The sequence below is a fragment of the Aricia agestis genome, chromosome 5 (genome assembly GCF_905147365.1).
Source record: "Aricia agestis chromosome 5, ilAriAges1.1, whole genome shotgun sequence".
NCBI lineage: Eukaryota > Metazoa > Arthropoda > Insecta > Lepidoptera > Lycaenidae > Aricia > Aricia agestis.
Genome location: NC_056410.1, coordinates 902,559 through 919,475, shown reverse-complemented (window position 1 = coordinate 919,475; position 16,917 = coordinate 902,559). Strand labels below are relative to the sequence as shown.

The following is a 16,917-nucleotide window of genomic DNA, read 5'->3' as shown; positions in this document are numbered from 1 at the left end:
TTTATTCTTTACATACAGCAATATTTTTATTCTTTACATACAGCACACTTTACTTTATTTTTTGTTATATAACTGTAAGTCATAGGTATTATAACATTATTTATTATTTCAAAAGATAATTTTTCCTATATTTTAGGTAAAAGATGGCCCCGTGCGAGTTTCTTCGCCGATTCTTCTCGCTAGCTCCCAAACCGATGGTAGGCATCTTAGTCCCGACGCGACGTTCAAAAAGTGTATATAAAATAAGTACCGATTTTGATGACAACTTTATTTCATTGATTTATTGAAAATTGAAATATATTATTATGTTTAAAGGCAGACATTTTTAAGTGATAAAAGGTATAAAGTGCTAAATGCTAATCATTGTTTTAACCGCTCTATATCAGGAGTTGAGTAATAAACTTTAGTAAAAAGTAATTAAGTACAACATTTAACTATTCTGACTCATGTACTTATACTATTGATATTACGTAACTGAATAAATGTAAAAAAACTTGTCTTTAATTGTCTATAAGTTGAATCACGATTCACGGTTGAATGTAGGTTAGACTTTAGAGGTCAGCACAACAATGTCAAATTGTAAAGGCCTTTGCCTATCAAACAAGAAAAAGAAAGGAAGAAGCAGCTGACGTCACAGATTACTAGGCTGACATTGACATCAAAAATATTAAGACGTGTCAAAAGTCAAAACAACGCAAGTCGCAAACTGTTCAAAAGTAAAATTTTAAGGATTTTTTACGATCTTTTTATTCGAATCATGGATTAAGTTTATAAAAGTTTTGTTTTATATTACTATTAACCTAAATCTGGAGCTGCCATTTTTTTAAATAGTCATTACCACCGTTCGCCGGAGTTTCGTGTTAGCCATGCAAGTAACGTAAACAAAGAATAAACTATGCGTGTGGTATTGTGCTAAACGTGGATGGGAGGGTCGGTAACAGTTTTGAAAAGTTTTATGGGCAGGAAGTTCCTTCAGAGGGTCAAAATGAACGGAGTGAGCCGCGACGCCCCCGTGGGGATCCAGTGTCTACAGAAGCTGTGCCCGCGGCTACAAATTAACAGATTACGATGGTATGTGAGTGTAATACTATTCTTTATTAAATTAAATTACCCCGTGGTCTTTATCCACCGACCCTGTATATTTTTTGTGGCCTCAAAATTAAATGCTTTATAAATCTTGACTGGGGCTTAATTTGAAATTTCATTCTTATCCAAATATATAAAGTTGTTTCTAATTTAAAAATGAGAAGACCTTCAGCAGCTATACTATCAGAAAAGCATCACAAGAAATAGGTCTTATTCTAGTTTACCAATTAAAAGGCATTAAAAAGCACCACATTTGTAATTTACTGGCTATAATTCTACTACTATTATTACTTTGATCGCAGATTCCAGGAAATGCTTTTGCATTCTATTGTTGTCGCGATCATCGGTGCTCTTATGGGGCTTGAAGAATTATTTATATTTTTTTTTACACAAGGTATCAAGCAAGTGTACTGGTGCTGACATACTTCACATACATGACATATCACTTGACAAGGAAGCCTATATCGGTGGTGAAGAATGTGCTGCACCAGAACTGCAGCGGATTTACTCCTCCATCAAATGTGCCACCGGGAGATGATGAGTGGTGTAACTGGGCACCTTTTAGTGAGTATATAATACAATAGGAATTTGTATGTTTTTAGCGCAATATAGTTCTATATTATTTTGTTCTTACTACATCCTTTGACAATTGAAACATTGTCCGAGTCTCAAAATTAATTGTGGCTAATGTCCTAAGTGTAGTTTATGACTATTTTCTTAAGTCATGGAGCAAATAACTTTCTAGGCACTAATGTAGACATAATAAGATAACTGGAACCAAACTGAAAGTGGCCTTAAATGTGTAGAATATTGAACAGTGCAATAAAACCTTGTTTTACAATAGCTTATACTTTTCTATGGCACAATAAAGTTATTGTTCTTCTGATTTATAGTAGTAAATAAATTGTCATTTTATAAGAACAATGAGCTTTTGCCTGCGGCTTCGCTCGTGTTAAGAGGTATTATTATATACAAACTTTCATCCCCTATTTGAACCCCTTGGGGTTGGAATTTATTAAAATCCTTTCTTAGCGGATGCCTACGTCATAACATCTACCTGCATGCTAAATTTCAGCCCGATCCGTCCAGTGGTTTGGGCTGTGCGTTGATAGATCACCATGTCAGTCAGTCACCTTTGAGTTTTATATATATATAGATAATTCTATACTATGACATATACTATAAGAGAAAAATTTAATTATGTATAATAATGAAAGTGCTGGCAATGTTAGTTGTAACTTCAATCACACCTGGGATATGCTGTTACAACAATATTGTATTACATATTACAAAGCTTAAAACAGTTTTGGTATGATGATTCATATTTCATGTTATAATACTTATTATAATACTTATTATACTATTATTCAAACTATTTAATTCATGTTATTGAGTCATGAAACATGATGTTATATACTTATGGCAATTCTTTAAAATAAATTATATTTTTCAAGTAACTTGCATAAAAAATATATGTTATGCCTAATTTATGTTGTTTGAACTGTAAAAAAAACATGTCAGACTATTTAGATTACATTTAGATAGTAAATGTAGTTGTTGTTATCTGATTCTTATCTTTTTTTACATATATGTATTTAAAATGGGTATTTGGAATCATTATCAGTGGTCTAACAAGTATTCCCGTTAATTAGAGTAATTTTTTAAAAACACTAAATATGAGGTACAAGTTACAACCATAATCATAAATTATCAATATACAAATATTGTAAAAAGCGTAAGTGTGTCTGTTTTCTGTTTGTCTGTAACTTCTTGAAAGCAATGCAATTTTGTATGGAGATTGGTATATTGATAGAAAATTGCATTGCTGAGAATGAAATATACATAATTATATACTTTCATTCTCAGGAAATAGGATAGCTTTTATGTAGAAAAATGTATGAGGTTTACGAGCAATAAACGAAATTCGGTGCGACAAAGTTGCAGTAATTATCACCCTCCTCCTTCACCTCTTTGCTTTGACTATATCAGAAATAATAGAACTTCTAGATTTTAAAATCTCTAGGGGGGTATTACATTATCATTTATATTGGATAATTTCTATGATCATATATAGGATCCAATATATATGATCATTTGATCATATCTGCTTATTACATTATCATATTTCATTGATCCTATTTTACGTCATATGTGGTTTCAATAGCCAATGGAGAGCGCTAACGCTGACAGCGATTGACGTCATCAGGGTTACTAGAATAACTGGCAACACCTATTTCTATGACCGTATTGGATCCAATCTCTCAGCAAATGTCAAAAATCTATGATAAAGGAAGAAATGAATCATATTATGTCTATATCACATTATCCAATATCATTGACTCAATGATCTCGGATCCAATATATATGATAATCTAATATCCCCCTAGGCTTTGTTAATTTTAATCATAAATGAAAAAATCGGCTAAGTGCGAGTCGGACTTGCGTACGAAGGGTTCCGTACCGTTATAGAGCGAAACTAGGGAAAAATTGGGTTTTTTTTTGTATGAGAGCTCCTCTTAAAATATAGGTATTTAATTTTAATTTTATTATTAATTATTAAAGTACAAACATTGTAATAGAGGATTTCATGAATATTGTGTCTTTCATGGCCAAAAAACTTATATGGGAGTCCCCTTTAAATATTAATTTTATTTTGTTTTTAGTATTTGTTGTTATAGCGGCAACAGATATGTAACACAATCTGTGAAATTTTCAAAATTTTAGCTGTAGCGGTTCTCGAGATACAGCCTGGAGACAGACAGACAGACAGAAAAGCGGATAGACATCGAAGTCTTAGTCTCGTTTTTGCCCTTTCGGTACGGAACCCTAAAAAAACTAGTTAAAGTTATGACTTTCTGTTTTAGACACACCAGAGGCCAAATCATTGTTGGGGACATTGGATTCCGCGTTTCTGTTTTCATATGCAGGCGCCATGTTTTTATCAGGTAAGCAGTATTTTGTAAGGCCACTGTTAATATTTTTGTAAAAAAACAAACCACAAGTAACAGTGGCCTCCACTCTCGCCATGTACTTTTGATATTATTCAAACTATTACCTGCGTAAACTAAATATTTGTGATGGTAGTGAAACAGACAACTAGCGAAAAATGAACGGAAGTCTTCATGCTCCGCGACCGATCTTTGGAAATTATGAATTCATATGTTTAACGTCTTCTAGGCATGGTGGCTGAACGAGTGGACCTGCGATATTTCCTGTCACTGGGCATGATGATCTCCGCTATCATGTGCTACCTGTTCGGCCTGGGCAAAACACTCAACATACATCACATCGCCTTCTATCTGATTGTTCAGGTAATCATTATGAATTATCATCATACCCTATGGTCCACTTGCACAAAATATCCGAGTTAAAATTATCACTGTTTTAAATTAACACGAGTTTTTTAAATTATTATGAGGAATTAGAGATTGAACATAACTTTTAACTCAGCATTAACGTTAACCCTAACCGGCACAAATGGGCCTTAGAGCAGACAACTAAGACTAGATTAGAAGTTAAATGATACTTCTAGTCTAGTCTCTACAGGGTACCAACTACTAAGTAGGTAGAGTTTGAGTATACTTAAGTAAGTACACAAATTGGAAAAGTTCGGAAACATTACCCACCTGTATATCATAATATAATCATTATTATGGTTTTTGGAACTATGTTCCGAGGCTAATGATTATATTGTATATTGCGAGTTGCGACAGCAATGCATAAGAGCCGGTCCACACGGTGCGTTGCGTTGCCGCAACGCAAATATTTTGAGGCATAGCCGGCCACACAGGCGCTGCGTCAACGAAACGCAGGCTTAACATTCCATCGGCGCAGTGATTTGTCAAAACATCGCAGCCTCCTATCAACGCACAAGCAACTGAGCGCTGCCGCTCTGTCGTCGCAATGAGTACACCCCCTCCCGCTTCGTCTTGGGGACTGCTGTCGTGTGCGTTGCGTCGACGCAGCGCGCCGTGTGAAGACTTTGGTTATTCGTATGTAAAGCAACGCAACAGCAGCACTGCGTCGACGCAACGCTGACGCAACGCGCCATATGGACCGGCCCTTATGCAACAGATGTTTGACAACAGACATTGTAGTATTGTGCTGTCAAACGCCTATAGCCCTGCTGTCGCAACTCGCAAGATACGTAATCCCTCTGCCGGTTGTCAGGCGGGCGCGGGCGTCGCTCAGACGACGGGGTGGCCGGGCACCGTCGCCATCGTGGGCAAGTGGTTCGGCAACACCAAGAAGGGCCTCATCTTCGGCATATGGAATTCGCACACCTCGCTTGGGAATATTTTGGGTGAGTAACAAACCCAGTATAGACGAGCAATGTGCCCAAGAATGCACTAAACTCCCGAGCATTTTTACAAGTACTCTGATAAAAAGGAAACGCCCAAAACCAATCCGTATAAAGTTTGTAATGTTAAATTATTATAATACCATATTATGTGCGGATGTAGCCTAATCTGTAACATCATATTGTTTTTGAAAAAGTTACTTCTTGTTAAATAGCTTACTGCTAGTGTAAATAAATATGTAATTGATTCATAGGCAGATAGTGGACTTGTTTCATTCAGTCGGCTTATGTCAAGTCAATGTTAGTCGTAATCTATCGATTGAGTTTAACATAAATCAATCGAATTACGTAGGCTTGCCACCTGCCTAATAATCAATATTATGTGGTGTAGGCACTGTCCTGGCGGCGGAGTACGTGGAGTCGGACTGGGCGCTGTCGTTCGTGTACCCGGCGCTGGTGATGGGCGGCGTGGCCTTCATCGTGTTCCTGTTCCTCGCGCCGGAGCCCCGACACGTGGGCCTGCAGCTCGACCGCGCCTCCGTGAGTACTGTTCGTGTACCCGGCGCTGGTGATGGGCGGCGTGGCCTGCCTCGTGTTCCTGTTCCTCGCGCCGGAGCCCCGACACGTGGGCCTGCAGCTCGACCGCGCCTCCGTGAGTACTGTTCGTGTACCCGGCGCTGGTGATGGGCGGCGTGGTCTGCCTCGTGTTCCTGTTCCTCGCGCCGGAGCCCCGACACGTGGGCCTGCAGCTCGACCGCGCCTCCGTGAGTACTGTTCGTGTACCCGGCGCTGGTGATGGGCGGCGTGGTCTGCCTCGTGTTCCTGTTCCTCGCGCCGGAGCCCCGACACGTGGGCCTGCAGCTCGACCGCGCCTCCGTGAGTACTGTTCGTGTACCCGGCGCTGGTGATGGGCGGCGTGGCCTGCCTCGTGTTCCTGTTCCTCGCGCCGGAGCCCCGACACGTGGGCCTGCAGCTCGACCACGCCTCCGTGAGTACTGTTCGTGTACCCGGCGCTGGTGATGGGCGGCGTGGCCTGCCTCGTGTTCCTGTTCCTCGCGCCGGAGCCCCGACACGTGGGCCTGCAGCTCGACCGCGCCTCCGTGTGTACTGTTCGCGAAAGGAGCTGATAGAAATTCATCTAATGACTTATTGCCTTCTCTTTCCTTGCAATATTTCGTAAATGATGTTCAATGTTAATAATAAGGGTGGGTTGCACCAACTTACTTTAACTATAATGAACATGTCAAATGAACTGTTAAATCTCCAGTTAAAGTCAATAATGATATTTTAATCCCTCTGTCCTTTAAGTGTTTGCATGATCTACCTCACTATCTCTGCAACACCCTAAGGTTTGGCTGGAAGAAAATGCCACAAGGCATTAAGCCCGCCTTTGTACAACGTGCAAAAAGTTTTAGATAAATAATTAATGGACGCCATATTTGACGATAACCTTAACTATAACAACGCCTCTGGTGCACACCCTAATAATAATTATAACTAGTCGAACTGATTTTCTTAATATAAGTCGTGCAATTTATCGTGTACCAAGGAAATTGATTCAGAAGGAAGATTCAGAAAGAAGGATTTAGATAACGAAAAAGTTATACAAAGAGTATTACGGACGCGCTGTCTGCGTACGTAATTGCGTACACATTAGCGTTCACACTCATGATACGTCAAGTTGTGTATGTGTATGTATCGATATAGATGATAGAATGTGATTATAAATTCATTTTTGTTCTCCAGCCCAGCCGACAGTCGAACAGATCTGACGACGAGGAGGAGCCGTCGCAGGTGATAGTGGGCGACCAGGTAAGTGCTTCTCATGATGCACTCCATACTAACCGGTGATGAGAGCGTACGGCGAAACGGACTGTTATTTTCTTGGGTCCGCTTCGTTATACGCTATATAAGGTTGTGTTGACAAAAACTTTAAATATGCATTTGTTACGTACTTGTGCATTTTAATAATACTTTTGTTTTTTTCTCATGCAGTGTGCATGACTATGACAAATTAAAATATTAAAAATAGATGCATTTAAATGTTCCGTCAATGCACACCATTACGTATATACTGAGTGTAAATAAGAGCATTTGTGCTTAACCGCCGTACTCAGAGACATTTAATTACGCGTAACCTTGAATTTAATGAAGAGTTTGACAGATAATGTATTGGGATTATGTCAAAATGTTGAATTAATTACAATTAAGTAAATAATGTTCCACTCTGAGTGTGGCAGTTAGTCTTTCAATGAGTTTTTCACATTACTTAAAATAATGAATACTTACAGAAATTACGATTTTTTTACTTTACTGACTTTTGACTGACTGATAATACTGCATTATTATTATGACAGTAATAGGTATAGTGTTAAGTATTAACCCGGCACGGTTGTGAGTAACAGCATGTTGCAGGCGGCGAGCTTGCGGCCGTCGCGCCACTCCGCTAACACGCAGGTAAGCACGCACGTATATTATGTCTATCTCTGTCTCTCATACTGTCACACGTTCAGCACAGATAGAGACAGATGTCGGTTATATCTTTTATCGATGTCAGACTCTAGGCATAGATACTGGTTTCTTACGTTAATCAAAGGTACGTAGTTGTCACACTTGCACATAGGTTATTGTTTTCTGTCTCTTTCGATCAGGTATCCTCAATATTGCTACTCGCTCAGCACAATCTTTTAATAATATTTCATTTGAGCGAAAGAAATGGATGGCAAGTCAATTTGAATAATCGCTGTTTTAGGATGTTATTATTAATTTTGCACAATTAATACACATTACACTGTGCATGTGCATGGCACGATTATGTTGCATGAAGCATGTTTTTAAATTTTGCACTGAATTTCTTTCTGAAAAACTTCTACATTTTCTGTAAATTATAATAATTATTATGATAATGTGAATCATTATATATCTCGTGTCCGATATACATATATATCGTGTCTGTTTGTTGATTAATATATTTTATAAATGTAATTGTAGCAATATAAAATAGACAGTTATATTAATAATTGTATTTTGACGACCTCTGTGGCTCAGTGGTGAGCGCGTTGGTAGCTCAAGCCGGGGGTCGCGGGTTCGAATCCCGCCGACGGAACAAACAGTTTTCGAAGTTCCTGGGTCATGGATGTGTATTAAATATGTGTATCATACAATAAAAATCTTAAATGTATGTATAGTATAAAAGTATTAAATATATTTCCGTTGTCTGGTACCCGTAACACAAGTCCTTCAGGTACTTACCACGGGGCCAGACTGACGTGGTGTGAAGCGTCCATAGATATAGATTTAGACACGTCATTAATAAAATAATTATTTAATTGTATTTAAAAAACTATGTAGATATCTATACTAATATTATAATTGGGAAGAGTTTGTTTGTTTGTTTGAACGCGCTAATCTCAGGAAGTACTGGTCCGATTTGAATATTTTTTTTACTGTTAGATAGCCCATGTATCGAGGAAAGCTATAGGCTATATTTTATCACGCTAAGACTAATAGGAGTGATTAAATAGAGGAAATTATATGAGAGAGCTTATTTGAACGTGCTAATCTCGGGAACTACTTATCCGATTTGAAAAATTCTTTCAATGTTAGATAGCCCATTCATCGAGTTAGGCTATAAGCTATATTTTATCACGCTAAGACTAATAGGAACTAAGAAATAGAGAAGAATGTGGAAAAAACGTGGGAAATTAAATGAAAGGGCTTATTTGAAATCTCAGGAACCGGTACAATTTAAAAAAAATATTTCAGTGTTAGATAGCCCATTTATCGAGGAAGGCTATGGGCTATATTTTATCACGCTAAGACTAACAAGAGCGACGAAATAGATGAAAATGTGGAAAAAACGGGGGAAATTATATGGAATTGCTTATTATCTTATGAACTACTGGAGTAATGTTTATGTTATTTGGCAAACATGAAGAATAGACCACGTGAAGGGACATAGGCTATTTTTTGCTGCAAAATGTACGGTTGCGTGAAATTCCTAAATTATGCAAGCGAAGCCGAGCGAAACATCTATCTAAGTATATAATAAAATCGTAGGAAAGTCAATTCTGTGTATTGAATATTTTTGTACAATAAATAATACTTGGGATGCGATCTACTATGCTAACGCGGACGAAGTCGCGGGCAACAGCTAGTTGTAGATAATATGTCATTGCTCGTAGCTGTAGCTATTTAAAATAGAATAGAATAATCATTTATTTGCAGCTATAACTACTAAAATAGGAAAATACTACAAAACAAAAAAAAATATACAAAAAATTTGAATACATGATACGTTTACTATATTATTGTATTATTATTCTGCACAGCATCAACAAGACGACGCCACAGAGGAGACTGCGCTGCTGTCGCGTCGCTCGTCTCGCTCGCACACTGGCGCCATCTCACTCAGTCGCGCGTTCACCATCCCCGGCGTGGTGGAGTTCTCCCTGTCTCTGTTCTTCGCGAAACTCGTCAGCTATACGTTCCTATACTGGCTGCCGTCGTATATTAATTCGTCGAGTAAGTTTGAAATTAATTTCCAGTATAATTTAATTTACAACAGCGGTCGTTAAACTATACAGCCACACATGACAGTGTGAATGCCAGCACCGGGCCGCAGAGTACGTGAAGGGCGCTCCGAGAGCGGTTCCACACTAATGCCTTTTTACACCTACCGTGTAGAGTGGCGAGACAGTACTCTCGGCGAATTTTATTGGTCGAGAACACTGTCTCGCCGCTCTAAGCGGTAACCTCCTATCCTAACCTAAAGTAACCGCGTCCGAAACTCCATAATTGCTGGTCATTCTTGCCTTTCCGTTCGTTTTATAGTCGAGCGCGCTGCTGCAACGATTCTACTACCCCATGTACATGTCGCAGCCGACTGGTTTAAATAGCCCTTCAATCAAACAGCTAGCCCTTTGACTAAACAACGCCATTCACGTAAAACGTATTTCCGGACCGATACGACCTGCAAACCTTCAAGAAAAGAGCGTATTCCCTCTTAAAAGGCCGGCAACGCACCTGCAGCTCTTCTGATGTTGCGAGTGTCCATGGGCGACGGTAGTTGCTTACCATCAGGTGACCCGTTTGCTCGTTTGCCCCCTTATTTAATAAAAAAAAAATTCAATCACACGGCTATACGTCGTTTAGCCGACTTGTTGACTACAACGTTCAACACTACAGCTAGACGACGCTTAGCCAACTAGTTTGTTTTTGTTTTGGCGGGGGGCTGCGCCCCCCGAGGCCCCCTTTTATTTGACGGCGGTCGCCGGCTGCTGCCGCAGCACGCTCGCTGCGCTCGCTCGGCTCCCTCTGTGTTGTGGTCTAAGTTCTAACCTAACCTAACCAACTTTTGGACTTTCTGGATTGTGTTTGTTTTAACGGGGGGCTGTGCCCCCCGAACCCCCCTTTCGGGGGAGGCTGCGTCCATCCATTTCATAATCCCGTAATTTCTCCTCGAATATTTATTGAAATTTTAATTCAGTATGTGCCTCCACAATTTTTGTCTCTTTAACAACACTTGTAACTTTTATTAACTACTTTCTTTCCGAAAAACAACCACAAACACCAACAAACACCTGCTAGTTGACGTATTGTAAATAAAACGCACCTTATTATATACGCAATTATTACATATTGTAAATAAAACGCACCTAGCGCCGCAGCGGTGCGTGCTGAACTACATCAATTAGACGGCAGCTTTTGAATCAGCTGTAGTGTTGAACGACTAAATTTGAGCGACTAAAATATTCAATATAAAAGCTAGACGTGTGATTGAATGGCGTTGTTCAGTCAAAGGGCTAGCTGTTTGATTGAACGGCTATTTAAACCAGTCGGCTGCGACATACATATTCGAATGCGCGCTTCAACGGCGTTGCCGAAACGCTTAACGATAAAACCACCCTTAGCTCTCGTAGAAACGCGTTCTTAAGAAGATACACCAGGGGCGAGAGAAATTGAAAATAGGTATTTGAAAATGTATTGCTGTCTCACCAATCTCAAGTCTCCCACCGTAGAGCTCGATAGAGACAATACGACAAAAGTTCTAATAAAAGGACAGAAAATCTTCGATTCGTTGTCCGCTGATGCCTTCTCCAAAACTTAACCGATTTAAGTACTTTTTTCATTAAGAATAATAAGTAAAGCAAGGCTTGAACTGTGTTACTATGTTTTATTTTTTTTTGTATATTCTAGACAGTTTTGTTTCTGGGTGTTTGAACACAGAGGAAAATCTGGCCATTTTTTTTGGGTTTTTGGACGTTCTTATCTTTTTTTTAATAATAAAATTATGAAAAAAAAAAAAAGAAAACATAGGGACATGCTAATAGTGGCCATAGATTTTCAGGAAAAAAATCATAACTCTACCGGCATTATCCATTATCCAGGGAGGAAACAGGGGACAACGTTTGTATGGAAAAACGGCGGTGTGGACTACTCTTAAGTCAAGTCCAAAAAAATAAATAATATGATATTAAACAAACTCGCGTCGTTTTGTCATTTGCATAGAAAGTATATAAATAATCGGCTAAGTGCGAGTCGGACTCACGCACGAAGAGTTCCGTACCGTAACAGAGCAAAGTAGGCCAAGAATTGTGTTTTTTGTATGGGAGCCCCCCTTAAATTTTTATTTTATTTTAATATTATAATTAAATATTAAACGTAAACATATAATAAAGGACTTTGTGAAAAATTCAAGTTCTGTTTCCATTATTGATATAGAGCAAAAAGGGCCGAAAAAATCATTTTTGTTGTATGGGAACCCCCTTAACTATTTATTTTATTTCGTTTTTAGTATTTGTTGTTATAGCGGCAATAGACATACACAATCTGTGAAAATTTCAGAAGTCTAGCTATAGCGGTTCTCGAGTTACAGCCTGGAGACAGACGGACAGACATCAAGGTCTCTGAGTAATAGGGTCCCGTTTTTACCCTTTGGGTACGGAACCCTAAAAAGATAGATATATATTAAAGTTTTTTTTATTTAATCTTTAGAACTATTGTATTATTGTTTGTGTGTATAGCGACGCTGACGCCGCGTCAGTCGGGCGAGCTGTCTACGGCGTTCGACGTGGGCGGCGTGGTGGGCGCGGCGCTGGCGGGCCTGCTGGCCGACGCCGCCGCCTGCCCCGCCCTCGTCTGCACCGGCTTCTACGCCCTCTGCGCACCCACTGTACGTACTATCCACTAAGTTAATTCATCATGCACCCTGTTTTTTGCCCTCCAAGAATTGCAGAAAATATAATAAGTAGGTGCTGCAAAATGCCGAAGTCTACTAATGCTTAAGTAGATCTTTTTTTATAACTATAAGATAAATGGCTTACAGCTTGCGTCACTTTGAAAAAATTGTATTCATTATTAAAAAATAATTGTCTTTAACGTTATGTCACGTGACAGCTGTTGGCGTACCTGTGGTGGGGCGCGAGCTCGTACGGCGCGAGCGTGGCGCTGCTGGTGGCGGCCGGCGTGCTCGTCAACGGGCCCTACGCGCTCATCACCACCGCCGTCAGCGCTGACCTCGGTGAGCACACACACACATACACAGCTGCTGGCGTACCTGTGGTGGGGCGCGAGCTCGTACGGCGCGAGCGTGGCGCTGCTGGTGGCGGCCGGCGTGCTCGTCAACGGGCCCTACGCGCTCATCACCACCGCCGTCAGCGCTGACCTCGGTGAGCACACACACACATACACAGCTGCTGGCGTACCTGTGGTGGGGCGCGAGCTCGTACGGCGCGAGCGTGGCGCTGCTGGTGGCGGCCGGCGTGCTCGTCAACGGGCCCTACGCGCTCATCACCACCGCCGACAGCGCCGCACACACACACACGCTCACACACCAACATATAACCAAAATTAGAACAAAAACGCCTTGCAAAATATCACTTGAAATACGGATTTTTTTTATTGAATACGGATTAAGTAGTAAGTACCATGATGTATGTAGCCAAATTAAGAACAAAATATACTGGTTTTATTCTTGGTCCTTAGATCCATAGAACAAGTCCTACTATTCCTACAATTGTTACAACCAATTAATGTGAATTGTTTTAACTTAAGACTAAATCCCGGTAAGTTACATTTACTGAATTAGTCTTAACTTAAAGACTAAATCCCGGCGCGGCGCTCATATCTAGTCTTAAGAGGATACACCAGGAGCGAGAGAAATTGAAAATAGGTATTTGAGAATGTATTGCTGTCTCACCAATCTCAAGTCTCCCACCGCAGAGCGCGATAGAGACAACACGACAAAATTTCTAATAAAAGAACAGAAAATAAATAAATAAATAAATCTTCGATTCGTTGTCCGCTGATTCCTTCTCCAAAACTGAACCGATTTAAATTTAGTTTGTTATTATTTTTAGCAATATTCCGCGAAAACAACTTCCACCTTTAAGTAAATGAGTGAGTGTACGCATAGGCATGCGTACAGCACCACCCTCCTCCCACACTGCCTATGCGTACACTCGCATGCAAGAACTTGCAAACACCACCACCACACAAGCAATAATGTTGGCAAATCCGTGCAAGGCCCCTCACCACCATGCAGGTTGAAAACCTCGACGCGCGTTTCGCCCCAACACCGGAGCATCCTCAGGATGTGGACTTTACGAACAACGTCCGTTAAGACTTAACGGACGTTAAGTCAGCCAGTTAAAGCAAGGCTTGAGCTGTGTTCCTATGTTTTATTTTTTTGTATATTTTAGCCAGTTTTGTTTTCTGGGTGTTTGAACACAGGAAAATCTGGCCATTTTTTTGGGTTTTTGGACGTTCTTATCTTTTTTAATAATAAAATTATGAAAAAAAAGAAAACATAGGGACATGCTAATAGTGGCCATAGATATTCAGGAAAAAAATCATAACTCTATCTGCATTATCCAGGGAGGAAACAGGGGACAACGTTTGTATGGAAAAACGGCGGTGTGGACTCTTCTTAAGTGCTAAATGTTTTATAACTTACAGGTACTCACAGCAGCCTGGCGGGCGACGCGCAGGCGCTGGCGACCGTCACCGCCATCATTGACGGCACGGGCAGCATCGGTAAGTTACATTTCGTCTATACTGACGAAAGTCAAGCAACCTCAAAATTACCTCGCTCAAGTTGGTAGGTATAACGATTTACATAAAGTGTGATATCGGTCGCAGGCGCGGCGGTGGGTCCGTCGATAGCGGGCGTGATGGCGGGCCAGAGCTGGAGCGTGGTGTTCTACATGCTCATAGCCTGCGACTTCATGGCGCTCATACTGCTCCTCAGGTACGATTTTAACGTAATCCCTTTTAGTTTTAGCATGTGAAATGACACCCGTAAAAATGCATAGCAACTTTAAAGATACTATAAAGGTACTTATGCAAAATATGTTTATGACATTTCACTCTCCTACTGTCATACGTTTCGTTAACTCACGCACCAAAATACTGGTATCATTCACTTCTAACGCTTTCCTGTAAACGTATTTAATTACTATTTGTAATTAAATCGCAAAGCAAGTAGAAACTCAAACTTGAGATAATGTACATATTTCTACTTGCTTCGCGACCGGGCTATAGATTTTATATAATATTTGCTATAAGTTTTAACCCCTCTAGTTCACCGACGCTTTCGCATGCGAAACTGTTACACCGCAGGTGTTTCGCTAGCGTTTCGCAGTTCCTCGCGACGACGAGGACGCATCACGCAACTAATTCATTTAAGCTAATGTTAGAGCGAGACAAAGCTTATGCGAAATTTTGCCATAGTACCTACGAATAATAAAAACAAAGGAAGAGTAACTCCGTCAAAAAAAGTGCACCAAAAGGCTACAAAATGTGACCCGAATACATGCATATTTATGCATGTGTTCGGTACACATTTTTCGTGTATATATACTCGAGTGACATTCTGTTGACATGACAATTTTGTGAAACTCATTTTACAATTTGTTTACATAGGTTTGTTTACCTACTTTTTACGTTGCTTTTTACAATATTTTTGTTGTTAAAATGCCTAAATGCCATGTGAAATGGTGTAGAAGTCATACAGATACGACTTTTAATACAGGAATAACCTTTCATCTGTAAGTGAATTGTTTAAATTTATGCTTAAATTTCTTGTATTTTTGTCGACCCAAAAAATATGGTTTATTTAAGTTGGATGCTAGGGTATTTGCATAAAATTAAGCTGGTCTCTTTGTGTTTGTCTTATTAAATTTACATGTTATTCTAAAAGTGCAATAATCAAAAAATAATATAATTACAAAATTTTTACAAAGTCGCCATGGACAGTGTTATGCAAGATGTAACAATGTAATAATAAAAAAAATCTTAAAAAGTAGGTCACGTAGTATGGGTATGCTCACTAAGTATCAGAGGAAAATGTTTGATTTTAAAATAATAATTATGTGCTCGTTTCTTCGTGTAGTAGATGTGCTTGGTGTATACTGCATAATACTATCCGCTTTTGACAATTATTTGTTTCTGAATAACTATGACAATGACAATAACCGCGCAGGCTGTCGTCCGGCGCGCAATATTATGATACGTTACCTGGGATACGACCTTGGCGAAAATCTGAATTGTCATATTTTAGTGTTCGAAAAGGAGCCAAATTTAAAACGGTTGAAGCATAGACATAATATATACTGTCGTATATTATGTCTATGGGTTGAAGTATGAGAGTTACGTTTCCTTAGTTTTTATTACTCGTAGCATAGTACTGACAGTTTACTGTCAGTTTTTGCTGTCGCAAGCGAAAGCGTCGGTGGACTAGAGGCGTAAGTCAGTACGTGTGGGCTTTTCAGGATAGCCAAGTCCGAGGTGGTTCACTTGCGACGCGAGCGACGGTTGGCGTCGCCGCGCGTCGTGCGCATCGAGTGAGACAGTATTATGAGACACAACACCACAACGGCATTGCAATGAATGAGGTCGCTGCTTCGAATTTTGCCTTAAGCGGACACCACCTCCGACGACGCTTGAGCTTCGAGGCAGCGGCCTAACGTCTGATAAACTCTTACCTAAATAGTAAATACCCTCGTGTTGACAAAAGGTAAAATCTTTATAGAATATAGATTACAAATGTTGATTATTAAATGACTACAATGAGATAGTTATGAGCACTGTGTTGAGTTACCAAATTCGAACTTTTTAATTATATAACAAAACTGGTGAGCTGATAATATTACAGTGTAATAAAATGACCCTCACAGTATTTTGAGACATCCTTGTCCTTCTCAACACGCTAATGTGGATCCTCTACAGTAGAGGTTCTACTAATGAATTGACATTATGCTTATAAAAAGGAAACATTAAAAAAGTCAGAAACGTCTTCCGAATGTAATCAGAACAGTTTTATCTGTTTATTAAAGCGAAATAGACCATTATAATGTACATAAAAATTGATATTTAACTCATTTATTTTAGTAAGTTAACGCTTCAATTATTATTATATCAAATTAAGAGTATTTATATTTTATTTCTATATCATGTATTAATCTTTTGCATCGAATTTCACGAGGCGGGGTGCTTGACCTGGAAAGATAACACTTTCCATTTCCGCGCCC

General features: G+C 39.6%; 1 protein-coding gene across 3 annotated transcripts; it reads left to right on the top strand.

Moving 5' to 3' along the window:
* Nucleotides 1–689: 689 nt before the first annotated feature.
* On the top strand, nt 690–16,395 carry LOC121726852 (glucose-6-phosphate exchanger SLC37A2). Of its 3 annotated transcripts, none has more exons than XM_042114453.1 (14): nt 690–1,071; nt 1,481–1,650; nt 3,951–4,031; nt 4,264–4,397; nt 5,257–5,389; nt 5,778–5,926; nt 7,133–7,198; nt 7,802–7,843; nt 9,718–9,910; nt 12,412–12,560; nt 12,933–13,056; nt 14,345–14,422; nt 14,528–14,636; nt 16,159–16,395. In XM_042114453.1, the coding sequence occupies exons 1-14, from the start codon at nt 923–925 to the stop codon at nt 16,232–16,234; spliced, it is 1,653 nt and encodes a 550-aa protein (XP_041970387.1). In that variant the 5' UTR covers nt 690–922; the 3' UTR covers nt 16,235–16,395. The 3 variants fall into 3 exon arrangements, with proteins under 3 accessions (XP_041970387.1, XP_041970386.1, XP_041970388.1); XM_042114452.1 differs by lacking the exon at nt 12,933–13,056 and adding an exon at nt 12,785–12,908; XM_042114454.1 differs by lacking the exons at nt 7,802–7,843; nt 12,933–13,056 and adding an exon at nt 12,785–12,908.
* The last annotated feature ends 522 nt before the right edge of the window (nt 16,396–16,917 follow it).